General features: G+C 47.4%; 1 protein-coding gene and 1 pseudogene across 1 annotated transcript; one reads left to right on the top strand and one right to left on the bottom strand.

The window, feature by feature from the left end:
- Nucleotides 1-1,014: 1,014 nt before the first annotated feature.
- Nucleotides 1,015-2,932, top strand: LOC147964125 (uncharacterized; annotated as a pseudogene).
- A 12,762-nt stretch (nt 2,933-15,694) lies between these two features.
- Nucleotides 15,695-17,664, bottom strand: LOC125516673 (glucan endo-1,3-beta-glucosidase 3-like). The gene is made up of 4 exons (XM_048682023.1): nt 17,340-17,664; nt 16,932-17,165; nt 16,801-16,834; nt 15,695-16,309 (listed from the first exon to the last, which is right to left on the bottom strand). Exons 1-4 carry the CDS (start codon nt 17,401-17,403, stop codon nt 16,048-16,050), a joined length of 594 nt encoding a protein of 197 aa, XP_048537980.1. The 5' UTR covers nt 17,404-17,664; the 3' UTR covers nt 15,695-16,047.
- Between the last annotated feature and the right edge of the window lie 6,826 nt (nt 17,665-24,490).

The raw sequence follows: 24,490 nt of genomic DNA, 5'->3' as shown, positions 1-24,490 counted from the left end.
CCTGTCGAGAAGCCTGTAAAACAAGGTTGATATTAAATTTATTTTAACTACTTTATATTTCACTGTGTCTCTAAACAAATCAATCAATTAATTAATTGAATTATGTATCCACCTTTTCCTTCCTAAAAATGAGTTAATTGTCCATTTTTCCTTCTGAAATTGAGTGAAATAATGGAAATAGACGTTATGTTTTTTGGCTTATGAAATTGAGTGACATAACTAAAAATGTGTTCATTTTTGTTAAACATATGATCATATTAAGATATATTGAACTTTGTGTTTGTTTTTTATGAAAATATCATCATATTCAAATGGATTGAAATATGTGCTCAATTTCTTCTTTGGAACATGAGAGGAATAATTGAAATATATTTTCATTTTTTAAAATTGAGAGAAAATAATGGAAATATGTGTCTAATGTATGTGATATACTTAGATACATATAAAATGTCTGTTTAATAAGGTCTAAAACTGAGTGAAATAATTGACTATGTGTTTAAAGTTTTCTGAAATTGAGTGTATACTTAAAATACTTAAAATATGTGTTTATTTTTCTTTCTGAAATTGATTAAAATATTTGAAGTACATGTTCAATTTGTTGTCACATCATTGAAATATGTGCCTAATGTATGTGAAATAAATGAAATAAGTCTAAAATGGAAGTGCAATATTTTCTAAGCTGAGTGAAATAATTAAAATATGTCTTCATTTTTTTCTTCTGAAATTGAGTAAAATAATCGAAATGCTTTTCCATTATTTTTGTAATTTAGTGAAATATTTGATATGGTTTAATTTCCTTCGAGACAATGTAATTTCTGTGAATTCGATTGCAAATACGGAAATAGTAAAATTAGACTAGTTTGAATGTAGGTTTTGAAGAGGGAGACAGGGGAGCAACTATGCATGCAACTTTCCCTCCCGTGCACGCTCCCACTACATTTAACCTTACCACAGTGCATGTAACCGTGTAAAATCTTGCTCGGTCAACTAGCTTCATGGTCTCTCGAGGCTGTAATGGCCGTGGCCAATTCTCAAATAGCATTTCTGATGAAGGATTGGAAGGCCATCTGGTCCTTCATTGCTCCTAACAAGACGAAGGTCATCCTTTGGCGTTTGGCACGTGACTGCTTGCCACCGGGTGTCAAGCTTCTCCGACTACTGATGCCTGCTGTTTCCGTGAGCGGACGGAGAGCATTGGACATTGTACGTTGTTATGTCCTTATGCCCGTGAAGGACATGAAGCTTTTCTTATGACTTGACGCTGAGGCAGTCCAACTTACTCTCTCCCCAACAGTGATTGTTTGATTTCTTGCAGCGTTCCTCTAATTATGTAGCCATAGTGCTGATTGTCAGTTTATGGCACATCTCGGACGCCCGTAATGCTTCTCGAAATGGCATTGCTGCTCCTCATCCTCGCTGTATTGCTATGAAGATTAAAGCATATGTGGAGCTCAATTTCTTGCATTTATTCAAACCAGCACCTGGGTCTAGTTGTGAAGCAAGGGATTCTTTTGCTCTAATGTTTCCGCCTTTAGTTATGTCACACAGTGCTGTTTTTTATGATCAGGGCAAGTCTAGAGCCGGTGTTATTAGAGTATATTCAGTCGGTTCAGTTTTTGTTAGTTTTGAATTGTAATCTATCTCTTTTATACTTGGACCCCAAGACTTTGTACTTATATAAACTTACTCTCTTCACTATCACCGAGTTCCGCGCTACCGGCACTGCTCCTCTATCTTTTTCAACCTCTACCTAAAACCCTACCCCATCCCAACTACCTCAGCTCTCCCTCGCCGATACTATCGCCGATGTCTCACCTTTCATCCCGATAACCCTAGACCTCGCCGCCCACAACTTCTACCATAGGCACCACCTCTTCCACGTCCACCTCGGCCGCTGCGGTCTCCGCCATCACATCAATCCAGCCGCTCCCCCGCGGCCGACTGATCCTCGCTGGATCAAGGATGACCCACCGTCATCCAATGGATATATACCCGCATCTCCACCGAGCTCTTCAACCTCGTCTCCAACGACGACGACACCGCTGCTAAACTTTGGGCCTCTCTTCAGCAGCTCTTCTAGGACAACTTCGATGCGCGTGTTAACGCGCTACACATCGAGCTCCGCACCAGCATCCAAGGCGACTCTCCGGTCACCGTCTATTGCCAACGGATCAAGGCGATCGGCGATGAACTCCGTGAGTTCGGTGATCACGTTGACGATCGGACCCTCATCAAAGCTCTCCTCGTCGGCCTCGGGGAACAGTTCGAGAAGCAGGCCACCTTCATCCCTATGTTGCGACCTTACCCCTCCTTCTCGGAGGTCCGCTCCATCTTGCAGCTCGAGGCACAGAACCAGGCGCGCAAGGCGACGCGTCCTTCCCAGGTGTTTCACGTCGCCCGGCTCTCTGCACCATCTGCGCCGCCTCCATCGCCTGCTCCACCGACGCCTACATCCTCGGCTCCTCCAGGATGGCGCCCGAGTCCTAACTATGGGGGCAAAAACCCCGTCTACCGGCCGCCGCAGCCTCGACCTGCTGCTCCACCACCATTGGCTTCACCACCGGCGCCTCCTCCATCGGCCACTGCTCCCGTGTCTTGGCACCCTCAGCAAGACCCCTGGACTGGTCTAGTTCAGGCGTGGCCCATGCCCTGGTCGGCGCCGTCTCCATACGGCGCTCCTCCCGCGTACACCGGCAATTGGAGCCCGGGCCTTCGCCCTGCTACCGGTGCTCCCGGCCTCCTTGGTCCGCGGCCACCGCCTCATGTCTACACTGCCACGACCTCTCCAACGCGAGCCATCCAAGGATCACCTCATGGCTACCTAGCGGTCCCCTATGTGCCCTACGCCTACGGCCCTGCTTCACCCATGCCATACGCGCACGCGCCTGCCCCCGGACCGCCAACTCCTCCACCACAGGGAGCCTGGGATTAAGCCGCCTTCATTACCACTCTTGGGGAACGTTGCAGAAAACAAAAATTTTCCTACTCGTTTCACCAAGATCCATCTAGGAGTTCATCTAGCAACGAGTCATCAGATGCATCTACATACCTTTGTAGATCGCGCGCGGAAGCGTTCAAAGAACGGTGATGATGTAGTCGAACACGACGTGATTCAAATCACCGATGACCAAGCGCCGAACGGACGGCACCTCCGCGTTCAACACACGTACGGGACGGGAGACGTCTCCTCCTTCTTGATCCAGCAAGGGGGGAGGAGAGGTTGATGAAGATCCAGCAGCACGACGACGTGGTGGTGGATGCAGGGCGTCACAGTAGCAGGGCTTCGCCTATACTACGAGAGAGAGACGTAACGGGGAGAGAGGGAGGCGCCAGGGGCTGGTGTATGAAGTCCCTCCTCTCCCCCACTATATATAGGGGTGCTAGGGGGGCGCCGGCCCTAGTAGATGGCATCTACTAGGGGGGGCGGCGGCCTAGGGTGGGGGGCTTGCCCCCCAAGCAAGGGGGCGCCCCCCTTTAGGGTTTCCCCTCAACCCTAGCCGCATGGGCCCTAGGGGGGGTGGCGCCCCAGCCCACTATGGGCTGGGTTCCCTCCCACTTCAGCCCATGGGCCCCCCGGGATAGGTGGCCCCACCCGGTGGACCCCCGGGACCCTTCCGGTGGTCCCGGTACAATACCGGCGACCCCGAAACTTGTCCCGATGGCCGAAACAGCACTTCCTATATATAATTCTTTACCTCCGGACCATTCCGGAACTCCTCGTGATGTTCGGGATCTCATCCGGGACTCCGAACAACATTCGGGTTACTGCATATACATATCTTCACAACCCTAGCGTCACCGAACCTTAAGTGTGTAGACCCTACGGGTTCGGGAGACAAGCAGACATGACCGAGACGACTCTCCGGTCAATAACCAACAGCGGGATCTGGATACCCATGTTGGCTCCCACATGCTCCACGATGATCTCATCGGATGAACCACGATGTCGAGGATTCAATCAACCCCGTATGCAATTCCCTTTGTCAATCGATATGTTACTTGCCCGAGATTCGATCGTCGGTATCCCAATACCTCGTTCAATCTCGTTACCGGCAAGTCACTTTACTCGTACCGTAATGCATGATCCCGTGACCAGACACTTGGTCACTTTGAGCTCATTATGATGATGCATTACCGAGTGGGCCCAGCGATATCTCTCCGTCATACGGAGTGACAAATCCCAGTCTTGATCCATGTCAACCCAACAGACACTTTCGGAGATACCCGTAGTCTACCTTTATAGTCACCCAGTTACGTTGTGACGTTTGGTATACCCAAAGCATTCCTACGGTATCCGGGAGTACACGATCTCATGGTCTAAGGAAAAGATACTTTGACATTGGAAAACTCTAGCAAACGAACTATACGATCTTGTGCTATGTTTAGGATTGGGTCTTGTCCATCACATCATTCTCCTAATGATGTGATCTCGTTATCAATGACATCCAATGTCCATAGTCAGGAAACCATGACTATCTGTTGATCAACGAGCTAGTCAACTAGAGGCTTACTAGGGACATGTTGGTGTCTGTTATTCACACATGTATTACGATTTCCGGATAACACAATTATAGAATGAATAAAGACAATTATCATGAACAAGGAAATATAATAATAATGCTTTTATTATTGCCTCTAGGGCATATTTCCAACAGTCTCCCACTTGCACTAGAGTCAATAATCTAGTTACATTGTGATGAATCGAACACCCATGGAATTCTGGTGTTGATCATGTTTTGCTCTAGGGAGAGGTTTAGTCAACGGATCTGCTACATTCAGGTCCGTATGTATTTTACAAATCTCTATGTCTCCATCTTGAACATTTTCACGAATGGAGTTGAAGCGACGCTTGATGTGCCTTGTCTTCTTGTGAAACCTGGGCTCCTTGGCAAGTGCAATAGCTCCAGTGTTGTCACAGAAAAGTTTGATTGGCCCCGATGCATTGGGTATGACTCCTAGGTCGGTGATGAACTCCTTCACCCATATTGCTTCATGTGCTGCCTCCGAGGCTGCCATGTACTCCGCTTCACATGTAGATCCCGCCACGACACTTTGCTTGCAACTGCACCAGCTTACTGCCCCACCATTCAGAATATACACGTATCCGGTTTGTGACTTAGAGTCATCCAGATCTGTGTCGAAGCTAGCGTCGATGTAACCCTTTACGACGAGCTCTTCGTCACCTCCATAAACGAGAAACATTTCCTTAGTCCTTTTCAGGTACTTCAGGATATTCTTGACCGCTGTCCAGTGTTCCTTGCCGGGATTACTTTGGTACCTTCCTACCAAACTTACGGCAAGGTTTACATCAGGTCTGGTACACAGCATGGCATACATAATAGAACCTATGGCTGATGCATAGGGGATGACGCTCATCTCTTCTATATCTTCTGCCGTGGTCGGACATTGAGCTGAGCTCAATTTCACACCTTGTAACACAGGCAAGAACCCCTTATTAGATTGATCCATATTGAACTTCTTCAATATCTTATCAAGGTATGTGCTTTGTGAAAGACCTATGAGGCGTCTCGATCTATCTCTATAGATTTTGATGCCTAATATGTAAGCAGCTTCTCCAAGGTCCTTCATTGAAAAACTCTTATTCAAGTAGGCCTTGATGCTGTCCAAGAGTTCTATATCATTTCCCATCAATAGTATGTCATCTACATATAATATGAGAAATGCTACAGAGCTCCCACTCACTTTCTTGTAAACGCAGGCTTCTCCATAAGTCTGCGTAAACCCAAACGCTTTGATCATCTCATCAAAGTGAATGTTCCAACTCCGAGATGCTTGCACCAGCCCATAAATCGAGCGTTGGAGCTTGCACACCTTGTCAGCATTCTTAGGATCGACAAAACCTTCCGGCTGCATCATATACAATTCTTCCTTAAGGAAACCATTAAGGAATGCCATTTTGACGTCCATTTGCCAAATTTCATAATCATAAAATGCGGCAATTGCTAACATGATTCGGACGGACTTCAGCTTCGCTACCGGTGAGAAAGTCTCATCGTAGTCAACCCCTTGAACTTGTCGATAACCCTTAGCGACAAGCCTAGCTTTATAGATGGTCACATTACCATCCGCGTCAGTCTTCCTCTTAAAGATCCATTTATTTTCTATGGCTCGCCGTTCAACGGGCAAGTCAGTCAAAGTCCATACTTCGTTTTCATACATGGATCCTATCTCGGATTTCATGGCCTCCAGCCATTTGTCGGAATCCGGGCCCGCCATCGCTTCCTCATAGTTCGAAGGTTCACCGTTGTCTAACAACATGATTTCCAAGACAGGGTTGCCGTACCACTCTGGTGCGGAACGTGTCCTTGTGGACCTTCGAATTTCAGTAGAAGCTTGATTAGAAGTATCTTGATCATTATCATTAACCTCCTCTCTAGTCGGTGCAGGCACCTCAGGAACATTTTCTTGAGTTGCGTCATTTACCGATTCGAGAGGTAATACTTCATCAAGCTCTACTTTCCTCCCACTTACTTCTTTCGAGAGAAACTCTTTCTCTAGAAAGGACCCATTCTTGGCAACAAAGATCTTGCCTTCGGATCTGAGGTAGAAGGTGTACCCAATAGTTTCTTTTGGGTACCCTATGAAGACGCATTTTTCCGACTTGGGTTCGAGCTTTTCAGGTTGAAGTTTCTTGACATAAGCATCGCATCCCCAAACTTTTAGAAACGACAGCTTAGGTTTCTTCCCAAACCATAATTCATACGGTGTCGTCTCAACGGATTTCGACGGAGCCCTATTTAAAGTGAATGCGGCAGTCTCTAAAGCATAGCACCAAAAAGATAGCGGTAAATCGGTAAGAGACATCATAGATCGCACCATATCTAATAGAGTGCGATTACGATGTTCGGACACACCGTTACGCTGAGGTGTTCCAGGCGGCGTGAGTTGTGAAACTATTCCACATTTTCTTAAGTGTGTGCCAAATTCGTGACTCAAGTATTCTCCTCCACGATCTGATCGTAGAAACTTGATTTTCCTGTCACGTTGATTCTCAACCTCACTCTGAAATTCCTTGAACTTTTCAAAGGTTTCAGACTTGCGTTTCATTAAGTAGATATACCCATATCTACTTAAATCATCAGTGAGTGTGAGAACATAACGATAGCCACCGCGAGCCTCAACACTCATTGGACCGCACACATCAGTATGTATGATTTCCAATAAGTTGGTTGCTCGCTCCATTGTTCCTGAGAACGGAGTCTTGGTCATCTTACCCATGAGGCATGGTTCGCACGTGTCAAATGATTCATAATCAAGAGACTCTAAAAGTCCATCTGCATGGAGCTTCTTCATGCGTTTAACACCTATGTGACCAAGGCGGCAGTGCCACAAGTATGTGGGACTATCATTATCAATCTTACATCTTTTGGTACTCACATTATGAACATGTGTAGTATCACGTTCGAGATTCATAAAGAATAAACCATTCACCATAGGAGCATGACCATAAAACATATCTCTCATATAAATAGAACAACCATTATTCTCGGATTTAAATGAGTAGCCATCTCGAATTAGACGAGATCCCGATACAATGTTCATGCTCAAAGCTGGCACTAAATAACAATTATTAAGGTTTAAAACTAATCCCGAAGGTAGATATAGAGGTAGCGTGCCGATGGCGATCACATTGACCTTGGAACCATTCCCGACGCGCATCGTCACCTCGTCCTTTGCCAGTTTCCGTTTATTCCGCAGCCCCTGCTTTGAGTTACAAATGTGAGCAACTGCACCGGTATCAAATACCCAGGAGCTACTACGGACACTAGTAAGGTACACATCAATTACATGTATATCACATATACCTTTTGCTTTGCCGGCCTTCTTGTCTGCTAAGTATTTAGGGCAGTTCTGCTTCCAGTGACCGCTTCCCTTGCAATAAAAGCACTCAGTCTCGGGCTTGGGTCCATTCTTTGGCTTCTTCCCGGCAGCTTGCTTGCCGGGCGCGGCAACCTCCTTGCCGTCCTTCTTGAAGTTCTTTTTACCCTTGCCTTTCTTGAACTTAGTGGTTTTATTGACCATCAACACTTGATGTTCCTTCTTGACTTCTACCTCCGCTGATTTCAGCATTGAGAACAACTCAGGAATGGTCTTTTGCATCCCCTGCATGTTGAAGTTCATCACAAAGCTCTTGTAGCTTGGTGGAAGCGACTGGAGGATTCTGTCAATGACTGCATCATCCGGGAGATTAACTCCCAGCTGAGACAAGCGGTTATGCAACCCAGACATAGTGAGTATGTGCTCACTGATAGAACTATTTTCCTCCATCTTACAGCTGAAGAACTTATCGGAGACTTCATATCTCTCGATCCGGGCATGAGCTTGAAAAACCATTTTCAGCTCTTCGAACATCTCATATGCTCCATGTCTCTCAAAACGTTTTTGGAGCCCCGGCTCTAAGCTGTAAAGCATGCCGCACCGAACGAGGGAGTAGTCGTCAACACGTGTCTGCCAAGCGTTCATAACGTCTTGGTTCTGTGGGACGGGAGCTTCACCTAGCGGTGCTTGTAGGACATAATCTTTCTTGGCAGCTATGAGGATGATCCTCAGGTTCCGGACCCAGTCCGTATAGTTGCTGCCATCGTCTTTCAGCTTGGTTTTCTCTAGGAACGCGTTGAAGTTGAGGGCTACGTGGGCCATTTGATCTACAAGACATATTGTAAAATATTTTAGACTAAGTTCATGATAATTAAGTTCATCTAATCAAATTATTAATGAACTCCCACTTAGATTAGACATCCCTCTAGTCATCTAAGTATTACATGATCCGAGTTAACTAGGCCGTGTCCGATCATCACGTGAGACGGACTAGTCAACATCGGTGAACATCTTCATGTTGATCGTATCTTCTATACGACTCATGCTCGACCTTTCGGTCTTCTGTGTTCCGAGGCCATGTCTGTACATGCTAGGCTCGTCAAGTCAACCTAAGTGTTTGCATGTGTAAATCTGTCTTACACCCGTTGTATGTGAACGTCTGAATAAAACACCTGATCATCACGTGGTGTTTTGAAACAGCGAACTGTCGCAACGGTGCACAGTTAGGGGGAACACTTCTTGAAATTATTATGAGGGATCATCTTATTTACTACCGTCGTTCTAAGTAAACAAGATGCAAAACATGATAAACATCACATGCAATCAAATAATAAACGTGACATGATATGGCCATTATCACATAGCTCCTTTGATCTCCATCTTGGGGCTCCATGATCATCTTGTCACCGGCTTGACACCATGATCTCCATCATAATGATCTCCATCATCGTGTCTCCATGAAGTTGCTCGCCAACTATTACTTCTACTACTATGGCTAACGCGTTTAGCAATAAAGTAAAGTAATTTACATGGCGTTTCTCAATGACACGCAGGTCATATAAAAGAATAAAGACAACTCCTATGGCTCCTGCCGGTTGTCATACTCATCGACATGCAAGTCGTGATTCCTATTACAATAGCATGAACATCTCATACATCACATATAGATCATTCATCATTCATCACAACTTTGGCCATATCATATCACAAACCACTTGCTGCAAAAACAAGTTAGACGTCCTCTAATTGTTGTTGCAAGTTTTACGTGGCTGAATTAGGGTTCTAGCAAGAACGTCTTCTTACCTACGTTAAAGCCACAACGTGATTTGTCAACTTCTATTTACCCTTCATAAGGACCCTGTTCATCGAATCCGCTCCAACTAAAGTGGGAGAGACAGACACCCGCCAGCCACCTTATGCAACTAGTGCATGTTAGTCGGTGGAACCGGTCTCACGTAAGCGTACGTGTAAGGTTGGTCCGGTCCGCTTCATCCCACAATACCGCTGAAGCAAGAAAAGACTAGTAGCGGCAAGAAAGTTGACAAATCTACGCCCACAACAAATTGTGTTCTACTCGCGCAAGAAGAACTACGCATAGACCTAGCTCATGATGCCACTCTTGGGGAACGTTGCAGAAAACAAAAATTTTCCTACTCGTTTCACCAAGATCCATCTAGGAGTTCATCTAGCAACGAGTCATCAGATGCATCTACATACCTTTGTAGATCGCGCGCGGAAGCGTTCAAAGAACGGTGATGATGTAGTCGAACACGACGTGATTCAAATCACCGATGACCAAGCGCCGAACGGACGGCACCTCCGCGTTCAACACACGTACGGGACGGGAGACGTCTCCTCCTTCTTGATCCAGCAAGGGGGGAGGAGAGGTTGATGAAGATCCAGCAGCACGACGACGTGGTGGTGGATGCAGGGCGTCACAGTAGCAGGGCTTCGCCTATACTACGAGAGAGAGACGTAACGGGGAGAGAGGGAGGCGCCAGGGGCTGGTGTATGAAGTCCCTCCTCTCCCCCACTATATATAGGGGTGCTAGGGGGGCGCCGGCCCTAGTAGATGGCATCTACTAGGGGGGCGGCGGCCTAGGGTGGGGGGCTTGCCCCCCAAGCAAGGGGGCGCCCCCCTTTAGGGTTTCCCCTCAACCCTAGCCGCATGGGCCCTAGGGGGGGTGGCGCCCCAGCCCACTATGGGCTGGGTTCCCTCCCACTTCAGCCCATGGGCCCCCCCGGGATAGGTGGCCCCACCCGGTGGACCCCCGGGACCCTTCCGGTGGTCCCGGTACAATACCGGCGACCCCGAAACTTGTCCCGATGGCCGAAACAGCACTTCCTATATATAATTCTTTACCTCCGGAACTCCTCGTGATGTTCGGGATCTCATCCGGGACTCCGAACAACATTCAGGTTACTGCATATACATATCTTCACAACCCTAGCGTCACCGAACCTTAAGTGTGTAGACCCTACGGGTTCGGGAGACAAGCAGACATGACCGAGACGACTCTCCGGTCAATAACCAACAGCGGGATCTGGATACCCATGTTGGCTCCCACATGCTCCACGATGATCTCATCGGATGAACCACGATGTCGAGGATTCAATCAACCCCGTATGCAATTCCCTTTGTCAATCGATATGTTACTTGCCCGAGATTCGATCGTCGGTATCCCAATACCTCGTTCAATCTCGTTACCGGCAAGTCACTTTACTCGTACCGTAATGCATGATCCCGTGACCAGACACTTGGTCACTTTGAGCTCATTATGATGATGCATTACCGAGTGGGCCCAGCGATACCTCTCCGTCATACGGAGTGACAAATCCCAGTCTTGATCCATGTCAACCCAACAGACACTTTCGGAGATACCCGTAGTCTACCTTTATAGTCACCCAGTTACATTGTGACGTTTGGTATACCCAAAGCATTCCTACGGTATCCGGGAGTACACGATCTCATGGTCTAAGGAAAAGATACTTTGACATTGGAAAACTCTAGCAAACGAACTATACAATCTTGTGCTATGTTTAGGATTGGGTCTTGTCCATCACATCATTCTCCTAATGATGTGATCTCGTTATCAATGACATCCAATGTCCATAGTCAGGAAACCATGACTATCTGTTGATCAACGAGCTAGTCAACTAGAGGCTTACTAGGGACATGTTGGTGTCTGTTATTCACACATGTATTACGATTTCCGGATAACACAATTATAGAATGAATAAAGACAATTATCATGAACAAGGAAATATAATAATAATGCTTTTATTATTGCCTCTAGGGCATATTTCCAACAGCCGCCATGAACAACTTTACACTCAATAACCAAGGTACGGATTGGATTTTCGATTCTGGTGCATCCTCACATATGTCTTCAAATATGGATATTCTGTCAGATTATTTTCCTTTCTTCCATCACCATAGGAGACGGCTCCCTTGTTCCCGTCTCTTGCACCGGCCACTCTTCTATACAATCCGATCATGCCAATTTTCAACTCCGCAATATTCTTGTTGTTCCTTCTTTAATCAAAAACCTTATTTCTGTTCGCCAATTTATCATCGATAATCTTGTCATTCTAGCATTTGATCCTTCTGGTCTATCTGTGAAGGATCTAAGAACGGAGACACTTCTTGCTCGCTACAATAGCACGAACGATCTCTATCCACTTCATGGAGCGCATGCACCCTCTCCTCGCGCCATGCTGGCTTTAGTTGATCTGTGGCATCATCGGCTCGGTCACCCCAATAATTCAACGTTGTCATCTCTACTACAAGAATTTTCTATTCCTAGCACTAGTGTTTCACATGATTCTTCTTTTTGTAAGGCATGCCAATGCGGCAAACATGTTCGACTTCCTTTTGGAACATCATCTACTCTTAGCACTTTTCCTTTTGAGCTTTTACATTGTGATCTATGGACCTCTCCTATTCCTAGTGTTTCTGGATATAAATATTATCTTGTGATTTTAGATGATTATTCTCACTACATATGGACGTTCCCTCTACGTGCTAAATCTGATGTACATCAACTTTTTCTCACCTTTTGCACCTACGTCCAAACACACTTTGGCCTACCTATTCGCTTTATCCAATGTGACAACGAGTGCGAGTTCGACAACATCACCAACCACACATTTTTCCTCTCCCATGGCATTCTTCTATGCTTTTCTTGTCTCTATACCTCCTCTCAAAACGGGAAGGCCGAGCGCTCTCTTTGTTCCATCAACGATATCCTACGCACTCTACTTATCCAAGCATCTCTTCCTCCCTGTTTTTGGGTCGAAGCTCTACGCACTACTACCCTTCTTCTTAACATCCGCCCCACCAAAACGTGTCCTTGCTATACACTCTTTCAATATCTTCTTCTATCTGATCCCAACTACCTTTCTCTTCGGGTATTTGGTTGCCTATGCTTTCCTAACATCACATCCATCACAACTCACAAACTAGCCCCACGATCTCTACCCTGCATTTATCTTGGCCTCTCCGATGATTACAAAGGGCATCGCCGTTTTGATCCCTCTTCCGGTCGTGTGCTTATCTCGAGACATGTCACCTTTGATGAGCATGTTTTTCCCTTTGCCGTTGCCACCACTGCCTCTTCCTCTCCCTCACCATCTTCCACTACTCATCCATCTTCTCTTCTTGCCATCATCTCGGCCGCGGAACCTTCCCCACCTGCCACCGCATCAACCAGCACCACTACCACCCCGTCCACGGCCGATACTACACAAGCCAGTCCGCCTTCCACTCTTGTTACAAACAACCTTTCCCCTTCTCATCCCTCGACCCATCTTCTACACCTGCTGCTTCATCTCCTTCTCCTATAGCCCCTAGTCCGTCACCACCCATTCCTCCACATGATGTACCCATTCAAGCTCCCACCAACGATCATGTCATGTGTACTCGTGGCAAACACGGTTTTCATCTCCCTACTCGCCATCTTAATCTCACGGCCACACCGACTGTCTCCCCTATTCCCACTTCATATAAACGAGCTCTTCTTGATCCTCTTTGGTTTTCTGCTAAGACGAATTCGATGCTCTACAGCAGAACAACACCTGGACTTTAGTTCCAAAACCACCTGGTGTTAATATTGTCTCTGGCAAGTGGGTTTTTCGCCACAAGTTTCATGCCGATGATTCTCTTGCTCGCTACAAAGCTCGCTGGGTTTGTCATGGTTTTTCCCAGCAGCATGACATTGATTTTGATGAGACTTTTTCTCCTGTGGTAAAACCTAGCACCATTAGTGTTGTTCTTAGTCTTGCAGTTTCCTCTTCATGGCCTATTCACCAACTAGATGTCAAAAATGCTTTTCTCCATGGAACACTAAATGAAACTGTGTACTGCCAGCAACCCTCTGGCTTCGAAAATCCCTCCTCACCAACTCTTGTCTGTCTCCTTAACAAATCACTATATGGTCTCAAAAACTGAACCGGCCGAATATACTCTAATAGGCGTGATGGCTCTTGATCATGCTGGGTGCTGTGTCATTGCCTGTTGTGAGTCTTCCCAAGGGGAGCTCCCTCCTGAACTTGCTGAAGCGAAGGCGCTTCGCCGGGCGGTCTTCCTGGCTCGGGAGGAGAAATTCCACAAGGTCATCTTTGCCTCTGATTGTCCGTCGCTGATCCAACGCCTCCACTCTCTTCTCACGACAGATCTTCGGTCAGATCGGTGGTGGCTGACATCAAATTTGCGTCCAACGTTTTCTCTTCGATGCTTTTTATGTTTGTGCGTCGGCATGGTAATGATGTGGCTCATTGTTTGGCCAGGGCTTCTGTGAACTTTAGTAATCTTTGTGCCTTTTGTTCTTCTTCAGAATGTATCCAAGAGACTATGTGTAACTTTCTAGTTTGATTAATAATATGCTGATGTTCAAAAACCCGTATGAAATCTAACAAAAGTCCTAGGCCCAATTGGTAGGTAAGAGCATTTCCAACCGCACTTGCCAACGTGCTCCCTATATGTCTACAGATGTATGCAATGGACACTAGCCGGCGAGCCCCCAGTTTTCCGTCCGGGCAACCACACCCTTCATCTTCAAAACATCAATTCCATGCAAGTAGATCATTCAACCATAGAAATTGCGCACAGCAATGAATGCAAACACACAACAATTCAACTATAAATAATTAGAATGAAATAGATAGTTGAAACATATGTATTACTCAGTGTGATGGTTTCTGGTGTGGATCCACATATGCAGAACAAGATTATTGAGTACTTGCATGTGCATAATCGAAGTTATCAATGCATCTCTAGTGCATAGTCGAACATTAAGATCTGGATCCACATATGAACAACAAGATTATTGAGTACTTGCGTGTGCATAATCGAAGTTATCAATGCATATCTAGTGCATAGTTGAACATTAATTTTAATGGTTTTCGATCTGGATCCACATATGCTCCACATAATTATTTAGTAACTGAGCGTGCTCCTGATGATCTTGGAGTTGTCGATGAATCTTTGAGAAGTTGACAACATGCTCTGGAACCTATTCCAGACGTACATTCACTCCAGGCATTTCAAAATCGTGTGTACGGGCAGCCCCATCACACTCAGCCTTCACAACCATGTTCTGGAAGATTACACGACATGTCATCACTTCCACAATGTCTCAGGATCCCACATATTTGTAGCTCCGCGAATAATTATCCATCGAGATTGGAGCAATCCAAATGCCATCTCCACGTGCTTCCTAGCAACTTCTTGCATTTGAGAAAAGAGACATCCTTTGTTACCTTATAGTAGGGGACAATCTTCACAAACACCATCCACTGCGGAGATAGGGCGACTCCCTCAGGCAGCGCATCGCTACAATGCCGTCTCCAATGAGAAGTTGCGTCCGCTCATGCGCCGGCATGAACGCACGTTGTCGCTCTGGAACGGCGCATGCCGTCATGAATACGCGACACCTTCTTCATGCAATGAGAAGTTCGGTCAAGATGTCCCTTTTTTCCGCAAACCGAAGACAAATCGGGGGCTTTACGAACGTCCAAACAGCTGCCACACAATGGGGTACGGTGTTGGATGCCAAAATGCGACCGGATGATAGTCGGTTTGAGGGTGTGCTAAAAAAACTTGGGTATGCATTATTTTACTGTTGTTTGCCCTCCAGATGGTCACACCACACCACATGGTGGTTGGCAAACAAGTTGATGTGGCCATGCGGGGACGTGCGAGATTCCATGCCGAGAATACTATGGCACGCACAAGCCACCATCAACACCGAAAAACACGCAAGGAAAGCTGATGGCGACCTAAGATTACACCAACCGATCCTTCCTTGTTGAATGAATTAAATCAAACCGCCAGCCAGACTATTATAGCTCCAGATTCACAAGCAAAAAATGCTTAAAATTAAGAGAGGCCAACAGTATAAAAACAGACAAGGAAGACAAGGGTCCTTGCAGCGGGAAAGAGACAGCCATCCTACCGAATCATACACCACTCCTCCAGCCTGTGGGAGGCCATAGATAAATTAAAATTAAACTAGAGCCAAAATGACACCCCCAGCTAACCAGCCCATGACACTAGGGAACAATAACGACGATCAACTCTCCAGATCGACTGATTCCATTAGACAAATCCACACTCTCAGCTTGCTTCTGGCAGGCCAGACCAGAAGGCCACTGAAGCTAACTGCTAATGTGTTCTGCCATGAGAGGAGACGGACAGACGGAGAGAGTTCAGGGCAGTGCCAAGTAGGAGAGGAGGAGGACGGCGATGGAGGCCGCCAGTCTCATCGACGGAAGCAAGCCGGCCGCCGCGGCGGTGCCGTCCATGCTCCCGGTCGTCGGGCTGAACCCGGTGCTGTTGAAGCCGGTGCCCATCCCGGGGCTGAAGGTGCCCGCCGTGGTTGTCCCGGTGCCCGTAGTCGCCGTCCCAGTGCCCGTGGTTGTCCCGGTACCCGTGGTGGCTGTCCCGGTGCCCGTCGCGGTGCCGGCGGCGCTGCGTCAAAGAGAAGAGAATATCCACGTCAAAATGCATCATAGCGTCATGCCTCCGTGTTTCCATGCTTGCACACCGAACCTAATATGTTAGTCACACGCTCTGACACTTGAACTGTATTATCATAATAGTCTTTGGAAAGCTGGAGCTTTCCCTAGAGTATATTAGTACAATAATCGCTAATAGCTCTGTCAGTGAAGCTTCCTTTTCGTCTACAGACATGATGCACATGCTAGAAGAAGGCATGTCTGAACTTTTTAGCTCAGATGCGACGATCAATCGTATGGAAAGTTTAATTAGCGCATCTCCCTTTTGTCTAGTTTAGCCATGACAAAACCGCAAGACACTGAAGCCAAACAAAGATGTCTTTTGGCCTTTTTGCCTTTTGTAATACTACGATCAAATTCAGGAAAATGCCGGAAGAAACGCGACGAGTATGTCATCTGATGATATAGTGCGACTTAAGGTATGAGCGAGCATGAAAATTGTACCTGGCACTGGAAGGGAACGTGCACCCGGAGAAACCTGAAAGAAGAAGAACAGAAGACGTACGTACGTGAGGAAGAATCCATCCGAGGATGTGGAATGGCAATGCGATGAGGACGGAGTATAGAGGACGTACTGGGGTCGGTGGAGGAGAGGGTGGCGGCGCCGGTGAAGTCGCAGGTGGCGCCGGAGGACCTGAACTTCTGGAAGTAGCTGTTGGCGGCCCAGGAGCAGTGCGAGGCGACCTCGTCGGGGCTGTAGCACGCCCCGCTCTGCGCGATGGCCGTGCAGTCCGCGCCCTGCCCGCAGGCGTAGTCGATCGCCTTCTGCAGCACCGCCGTCGGCTGCTCCGACCGGCACACGCAGAAATCTGCCACGCGGACAAAATCAAAGAACAGACATGGATTTTGCTCAGCCGAGCAAACCTCATTGAAGGAGCCAAGGAAATGCTTTTTTTTGTGAAACAAAGGAAGCATCTCTCATGCTCAAAGAACAGAGTAGTCAAAGAACAGAGCAATCGACGAGCATCACAGCCATAGCCCACCTGAGGCAACAAGAGCTGGGGACCCAAGGAGCACCGCCACCACCAGAACCAATGCCGCCTCCATTAGCTAGCCCCTACCAAGATCGCCCAAGAAGCAGATCGATGCTGGAAGGAAGAACCACCGGAGAGCTCAGGCAGGGTCTGAGTCGTAAGAATTATCCAAGCTCCGGGTAGCTAGGCGGTCGCGATCCTGCGTCCGGTGGGAGGAAGCCTCTGGGTGTAGTGCGGGAGCGGGCCGGCGCGCGGTTGGGTGAGTGAGTGAGGTAGGCCGCAGGCAGCTACCTCGTCTTCTACTTAAGAAGATTAGGAGGAGAGCGTGCGTACTGCGCACTGTGTACTTGTTCTGGCCTCTGTGTGAGTGTGTGTGACTGTGATGAACCGGTTGGTGGCGAGGCTACAGGAGGACGGCGCACGATTCCGCGCTTGCGCCAAAAGCAGTTTGGTGCGCTCGTCGGTTCCATCCGTCCGATCTTTCTTTTCTCCTTCATTTCCTTCCTTTATTTACGGCTTCTTCAAGTAACATGGGACAGGTCGGCGCTGGCGTGGGGATCTGGCCCTTCTCGCAGGGCTTCGATTTTACTAATGCTGCTTGCTCTCGTGGGCGAGGCTGCATCTTCATCGCTTGAAGTCCGTTTTAAGGAAAGGTCTCCGTCGCTGGTCGCTCCCAAGTTTCTCCTCTCCGTTGACAAATATTAGAGCCAAGTTCTCAAAGTTCCACCGGGAAAGTTCTCCATGGTCCTGGATCTCTCCTTTGCAGGAAAAGAAAGGTTAACGCAGTGTCAATTGGGGAAAACCGGATATTTGGCACTTTGAGCATCTCACTTTGGAAAATTTCCGATGTCCGGATGGACGTCGCAGAATTGCCGCCCAATTCCTTTTTTTTTTTGAAAAGGAGGATAATACCCTCGACCTCTGCATCGGAACGATACATGTCACCCAGCTCATGGACACCTTGATTTTTTATGCCGATTTTCCCTCATTGGTTGATTTCCTGAAAGGACCAAACTTCCTGACTCTTTAAACATTTTCTTTGCAGAAAAAAGGCAATGAGCGCCGTGTAGCGGCAGTCGTCACCACTGACCCCTTAAATATCGAACTGAAACACTCGACACCAGATCTCGTCGCCACAAATGCACAACAAGAAATCGTAACCTCGTCCTGCCAAGGAGACGATAGAAATCTACGCCGAGGCTCTCCCGACTGTCTCCAGATGGACGAACTCAAAGAGAATTGAAGCCTAGAAGACTAGTACAAAGATAAAGCACCGTCATTCCCCTAAGCATTACATCTGCAAGGGAACAAATCCTAACCGAAATTACTAGACAAAGTCGAGGCACCGGGATTCCGCTCCCCACTACAATTCGTTAGAGCGACATGCAAAGGAGATGCGAATTCATGGCCTCGCTGACGGAGCCTGTAGGGAATGAGGCGTTCGCCCTAGCCGCCATTGCAATAAGGGAAGGAAAAACAATTCATACAAATAAACTAGCTCCTACATGTCTCTTCCAACCACTTTTTTTGCGAGTGCCCTTCCAACCATATATGACCCTACATGGCTCAGTTGGGTCAAAATGCTCCGATGTTGAGATCTTTTCTTTCCTCTCTCGCAAGTCGAATAGGGAAAGCCTTCACCCCCTCGATCTCCACCGATGAGCCCGTGGATTCGCCTTCTCTCTGATTGCCGCTCCGACGGCTGATGGCGGAGAGGGGATTTTTGGTGCCTTGGATACATCTAGTAGATAGGTAGGGTTTTAGTCCTCACAAGGGCGGCGTTTGGATAGATGGCATCGCTTCTTCTCTGAGTCATTCTTCCGGGCTCCGATCCTCCTCGGATTAGTCGGTTGGGACAGATTAGACGAAACTCTCGCGTAGATTCCTGCCAGCTCCTTGGGCGGCGAGGTCCAGGTTTCTCGTCGTGCATACACAACAACGATATTAGGTGTCGGGTTCTTCATATCGATTCAAGGATTCAACGATGACGACTGTCGCTCCGGGGCACTAGTCCATAGGGCACTTGCACAAAAACTTCCCCGCTGCCATCGACAAGCTCTGCCCGACTCTGGTATGGGGGTGGCGACAGTGGCGCGTCAGCGGCTCATTCTGGTCGTTTGATGGTTCATGGACCTCCATGTAATTTTTGTTATGTTTAAGATATTTTGTACTTCAAGTGAATCTTTATAATAGATCTGATCCTTTTCGAAAAAATGCTTCGATGTTGGTCAGAGCCGTCTCTCTGTTACGCTTGCTCGTATCTCGACCATGACGACGCAGCTCACTCTCGTTTGTCTAACGTCGCAGCTCGCAACAAGACATGTCGGAGGAGTGTTGTAGTGCGGAGGCGACAACGAACAACAACACCAATGGTGTGGCGGTGGCACCAACCGAACCGTTTTTCGGTGGTTAGAGCATCTACAGTCGGACTTGACAAATCAGGCCCCTCAAACGCCCGCGGACGCGACCGGGCATGCCCGTGGGCGCATCCGGACGGACCCTCATATTTTCTTTCGGGCATCCACATATCTCAAATTCGGACTCTCAAATCCATGCAAATACATGCATGTCGATCATGCAGCACAATGTCACACGTAAATAGCAATTGTTGGTATCAAGCATAGATAGCGTTTACATAAAATTTATTTGAAGTGCCAAACTCAAGCATTGCCTCCTTGGTTGCCATTGTGGATCCACGTGTGCTCCACAAGATCATTGAGTAATTGCATGTGCACCTGCTGATCTCGAAGATTCTGATGCATTTGTAGAAAGTTCATAAGCTGAGCCACATCTTGATCTTCCGGGATTTCTGTTGGAAATATGCCCTAGAGGCAATAATAAAATGATTATTATTATATTTCCTTGTTCATGATAATTGTCTATTATTCATGCTATAATTGTGTTATCCGCAAATCATAATACATGTGTGAATACATAGACCATAACATGTCCCTAGTGAGCCTCTAGTTAACTAGCTCGTTGATCAACAGATAGTCATGGTTTCCTGACTATGGACATTGGATGTCATTGATAACGGGATCACATCACTAGGAGAATGATGTGACGGACAAGACCCAATCCTAAGCATAGCAGAAGATCGTGTAGTTCATTTGCTAGAGCTTTTCCAATGTCAAGTATCATTTCCTTAGACCATGAGATCGTGTAACTCCCGGATGCCGTAGGAGTACTTTGGGTGTACCAAACATCACAACGTAACTGGGTGACTATAAAGGTATACTACAGGTATCCCCAAAAGTATCTGTTGGGTTGACACGGATCGAGACTGGGATTTGTCACTCCGTATGACGGAGAGGTATCTCTGGGCCCACTCGGTAATGCATCATCACAATGAGCTCAATGTGACCAAGTGTTTGGTCACGGGATCATGCATTATGGTACGAGTAAAGTGACTTGTCGATAACGAGATTGAACGAGGTATTGGGATACCGACGATCGAATCTCGGGCAAGTAACGTACCTATTGACAAAGGGAATTGAATACAAGATTGATTGAATCCTCGACATTGTGGTTCATCCGATGAGATCATCGTGGAACATGTGGGAGCCAACATGGGTATCCAGATCCCGCTGTTGGTTATTGACCGGAGAGTCATCTCGGTCATGTCTGCATGTCTCCCGAACCCGTAGGGTCTACACACTTAAGGTTCGGTGACGCTAGGGTTGTAGAGATATTAGTATGCGGTAACCCGAAAGTTGTTCGGAGTCCCGGATGAGATCCCGGACATCACGAGGAGTTCCGAAATGGTCCGGAGGTAAAGATTTATATATAGGAAGTCCAGTTTCGGCCATCGGGAAAGTTTTGGGGGTAATCGGTATTGTACCGGGACCACCGGAAGGGTCCCGGGGGTCCACCGGGTGGGGCCACCTATCCGGAGGGCCCCATGGGCTGAAGTGGGAGGGGAACCAGCCCCTGGTGGGCTGGTGCGCCCCCCATGGGCCTTCCCCTGCGCCTAGGGTTGGAAACCCTAGGGGTGGGGGGCGCCCCACCTGACTTGGGGGGCAAGTCCCCCCCTTGGCCGCCGCCCCCCTTGGAGATTGGATCTCCTAGGGCCGGCGCCCCCTAGGGGTCCTATATATAGTGGGGGGGGGGGAGGGAGGGCAGCCACACCCAAGCCCTTGGCGCCTTCCTCTCCCTCCGTGACACCTCTCCATCTCGTTGGTACTTGGCGAAGCTCTGTCGAGATCCCGCTACTTCCACCACCACGCTGTCGTGCTGCTGGATCTCCATCAACCTCTCCTCTCCCCTTGCTGGATCAAGAAGGAGGAGACGTCTTCCCAACCGTACGTGTGTTGAACGCGGAGGTGCCGTCCTTTCGGCGCTTGGTCATCGGTGATTTGGATCACGACGAGTACGACTCCTTCAACCCCGTTCACTTGAACGCTTCCGCTCGCGATCTACAAGGGTATGTAGATGCACTCCCCTCTCCCTCGTTGCTAGATGACTCCATAGATTAATCTTGGTGATGCATAGAAAATTTTAAAATTCTGCTACGTTCCCCAACAGTGGTATCAGAGCTAGGTCTATGCGTAGTTTCTATGCACGAGTAGAACACAAGTTGTTGTGGGCGTTGATTTTGTCAATTTACTTGCCGTTAATAGTCTTATCTTGATTCGGCGGCATCGTGGGATGAAGCGGCCCGGACCGACCTTACACGTACGCTTACGTGAGACTGGTTCCACCGACTGACATGCACTAGTTGCATAAGGTGGCTAGCAGGTGTCTGTCTCTCCCACTTTAGTCGGATCGGATTCGATGAAAAGGGTCCTTATGAAGGGTAAATAGAAATTGGCATATCACGTTGTGGTTTTGGCGTAGGTAAGAAACGTTCTTGCTAGAAACCTATAGCAGCCACGAAAAAACTTGCAACAACAATTAGAGGACGTCTAACTTGTTTTTGCAGCATATGCCGTGTGATGTGATATGGCCAAAAGGATGTGATGAATGATATATGTGATGTATGAGATTGATCATGTTCTTGTAATAGGAATCACAACTTGCATGTCGATGAGTATGACAACCGGAAGGAGCCATAGGAGTTGTCTTAATTTATTTATGACCTGCGTGTCAACATAAACGTCATATAATTACTTTATTGCTAAACCGTTAGCCATAGTAGTAGAAGTAATAGATGACGAGACAACTTCGTGAAGAAACGATGATGGAGATCATGATGATGGAGATCATGGTGTCATGCCGGTGACGATGATGATCATGGCGCCCCGAAGATGGAGATCAAAAGGAGCAAATGATATTGGCCATATCATGTCACTATTTGATTGCATGTGATGATTATCATGTTTTTGCTTCTTATTTGCTTAGAACGACGGTAGTAAATAAGATGACCCCTCACAATAATTTCAAGAAAGTGTTTCCCCTAACTGTGCGCCGTTGCGAAAGTTCGTTGTCTCGAAGCACCACGTGATGATCGGGTGTGATAGATTCTAACGTTCACATACAACGGGTGTAAGCCAGATTTTCACATGCAAAACACTTAGGTTGACTTGACGAGCCTAGCATGTACAGACATGGCCTCGGAACACAAGAGACCGAAAGGTCAAACATGAGTCGTATGGAAGATACGATCAACATGGAGATGTTCACCGATGATGACTAGTCCGTCTCACGTGATGATCGGACATGGTCTAGTTGAGTCGGACCATGTATCACTTAGATGACTAGAGGGATGTCTAATCCGAGTGTGAGTTCATTAAATAATTTGATTAGATGAACTTAATTATCATGAACTTAGTCTAAAAAACTTTGCAAAATGTCTTGTAGATCAAATGGCCAACGCTCATGTCAACCTCAACTTCAACGCGTTCCTAGAGAAAACCAAGCTAAAAGATGATGGTAGCAACTATACGGACTGGGTCCGGAACCTGAGGATCATCCTCATAGCTGCCAAGAAAGCCTATGTCCCAGAAGCTGTTGGAAATATGCCCTAGAGGCAATAATAAAAACATTATTATTATATTTCCTTGTTCATGATAATTGTCTTTATTCATGCTATAATTGTGTTATCCGGAAATCGTAATACATGTGTGAATAACAGACACCAACATGTCCCTAGTAAGCCTCTAGTTGACTAGCTCGTTGATCAATAGATAGTCATGGTTTCCTGACTATGGACATTGGATGTCATTGATAACGAGATCACATCATTAGGAGAATGATGTGATGGACAAGACCCAATCCTAAACATAGCACAAGATCGTATAGTTCGTTTGCTAGAGTTTTCCAATGTCAAAGTATCTTTTCCTTAGACCATGAGATCGTGTAACTCCCGGATACCGTAGGAGTGCTTTGGGTATGCCAAACGTCACAACGTAACTGGGTGACTATAAAGGTAGACTACGGGTATCTCCGAAAGTGTCTGTTGGGTTGACATGGATCAAGACTGGGATTTGTCACTCCGTATGACGGAGAGGTATCACTGGGCCCACTCGGTAATGCATCATCATAATGAGCTCAAAGTGACCAAGTGTCTGGTCACGGGATCATGCATTACGGTACGAGTAAAGTGACTTGCCGGTAACGAGATTGAACGAGGTATTGGGATACCGACGATCGAATCTCGGGCAAGTAACATATCGATTGACAAAGGGAATTGCATACGGGGTTGATTGAATCCTCGACATCGTGGTTCATCCGATGAAATCATCGTGGAGCATGTGGGAGCCAACATGGGTATCCAGATCCCGCTGTTGGTTATTGACCGGAGAGTCGTCTCGGTCATGTCTGCTTGTCTCCCGAACCCGTAGGGTCTACACACTTAAGGTTCAGTGACGCTAGGGTTGTGAAGATATGTATATGCAGAAACCCAAATGTTGTTCGGAGTCCCGGATGAGATCCCGGACGTCACAAGGAGTTCCGGAATGGTCCGGAGGTAAAGAATTATATATAGGAAGTACTGTTTCGGGCATCGGGACAAGTTTCGGGGTTATCGGTATTGTACCGGGACCACCGGAAGGGTCCCGGGGGTCCACCGGGTGGGGCCACCTATCCCGGAGGGCCCCATGGGCTGAAATAGGATGGAACCCAGCCCATAGTGGGCTGGGGTGCCAGCCCCTATAGGCCCATGCGCCTAGGGTTCCACCATGGAAGAGTCCATGTGGTGGAAGGCACCCCTAGGTGCCTTG

The sequence above is a fragment of the Triticum urartu genome, chromosome 6A, assembly GCF_056163025.1.
Source record: "Triticum urartu cultivar PI428250 chromosome 6A, HENAU_Tu73, whole genome shotgun sequence".
Classification (NCBI taxonomy): domain Eukaryota; kingdom Viridiplantae; phylum Streptophyta; class Magnoliopsida; order Poales; family Poaceae; genus Triticum; species Triticum urartu.
Note: the sequence above shows the minus strand (reverse complement) of the source record. Positions and strands in the feature narration are given on the sequence as shown.

Excerpts from the sequence above, each read along its gene's own strand:
- LOC125516673 (XM_048682023.1), bottom strand. The coding sequence starts at position 17,403 with ATGGAGGCGGCATTGGTTCTGGTGGTGGCGGTGCTCCTTGGGTCCCCA. Across the intron at positions 16,835-16,931 it reads CCTCTCCTCCACCGACCCCA|GTTTCTCCGGGTGCACGTTC; the intron begins GTACGTCCTCTA and ends TTCTTCTTTCAG. Across the intron at positions 16,310-16,800 it reads ACGTTCCCTTCCAGTGCCAG|CGCCGCCGGCACCGCGACGG; the intron begins GTACAATTTTCA and ends TCTTTGACGCAG.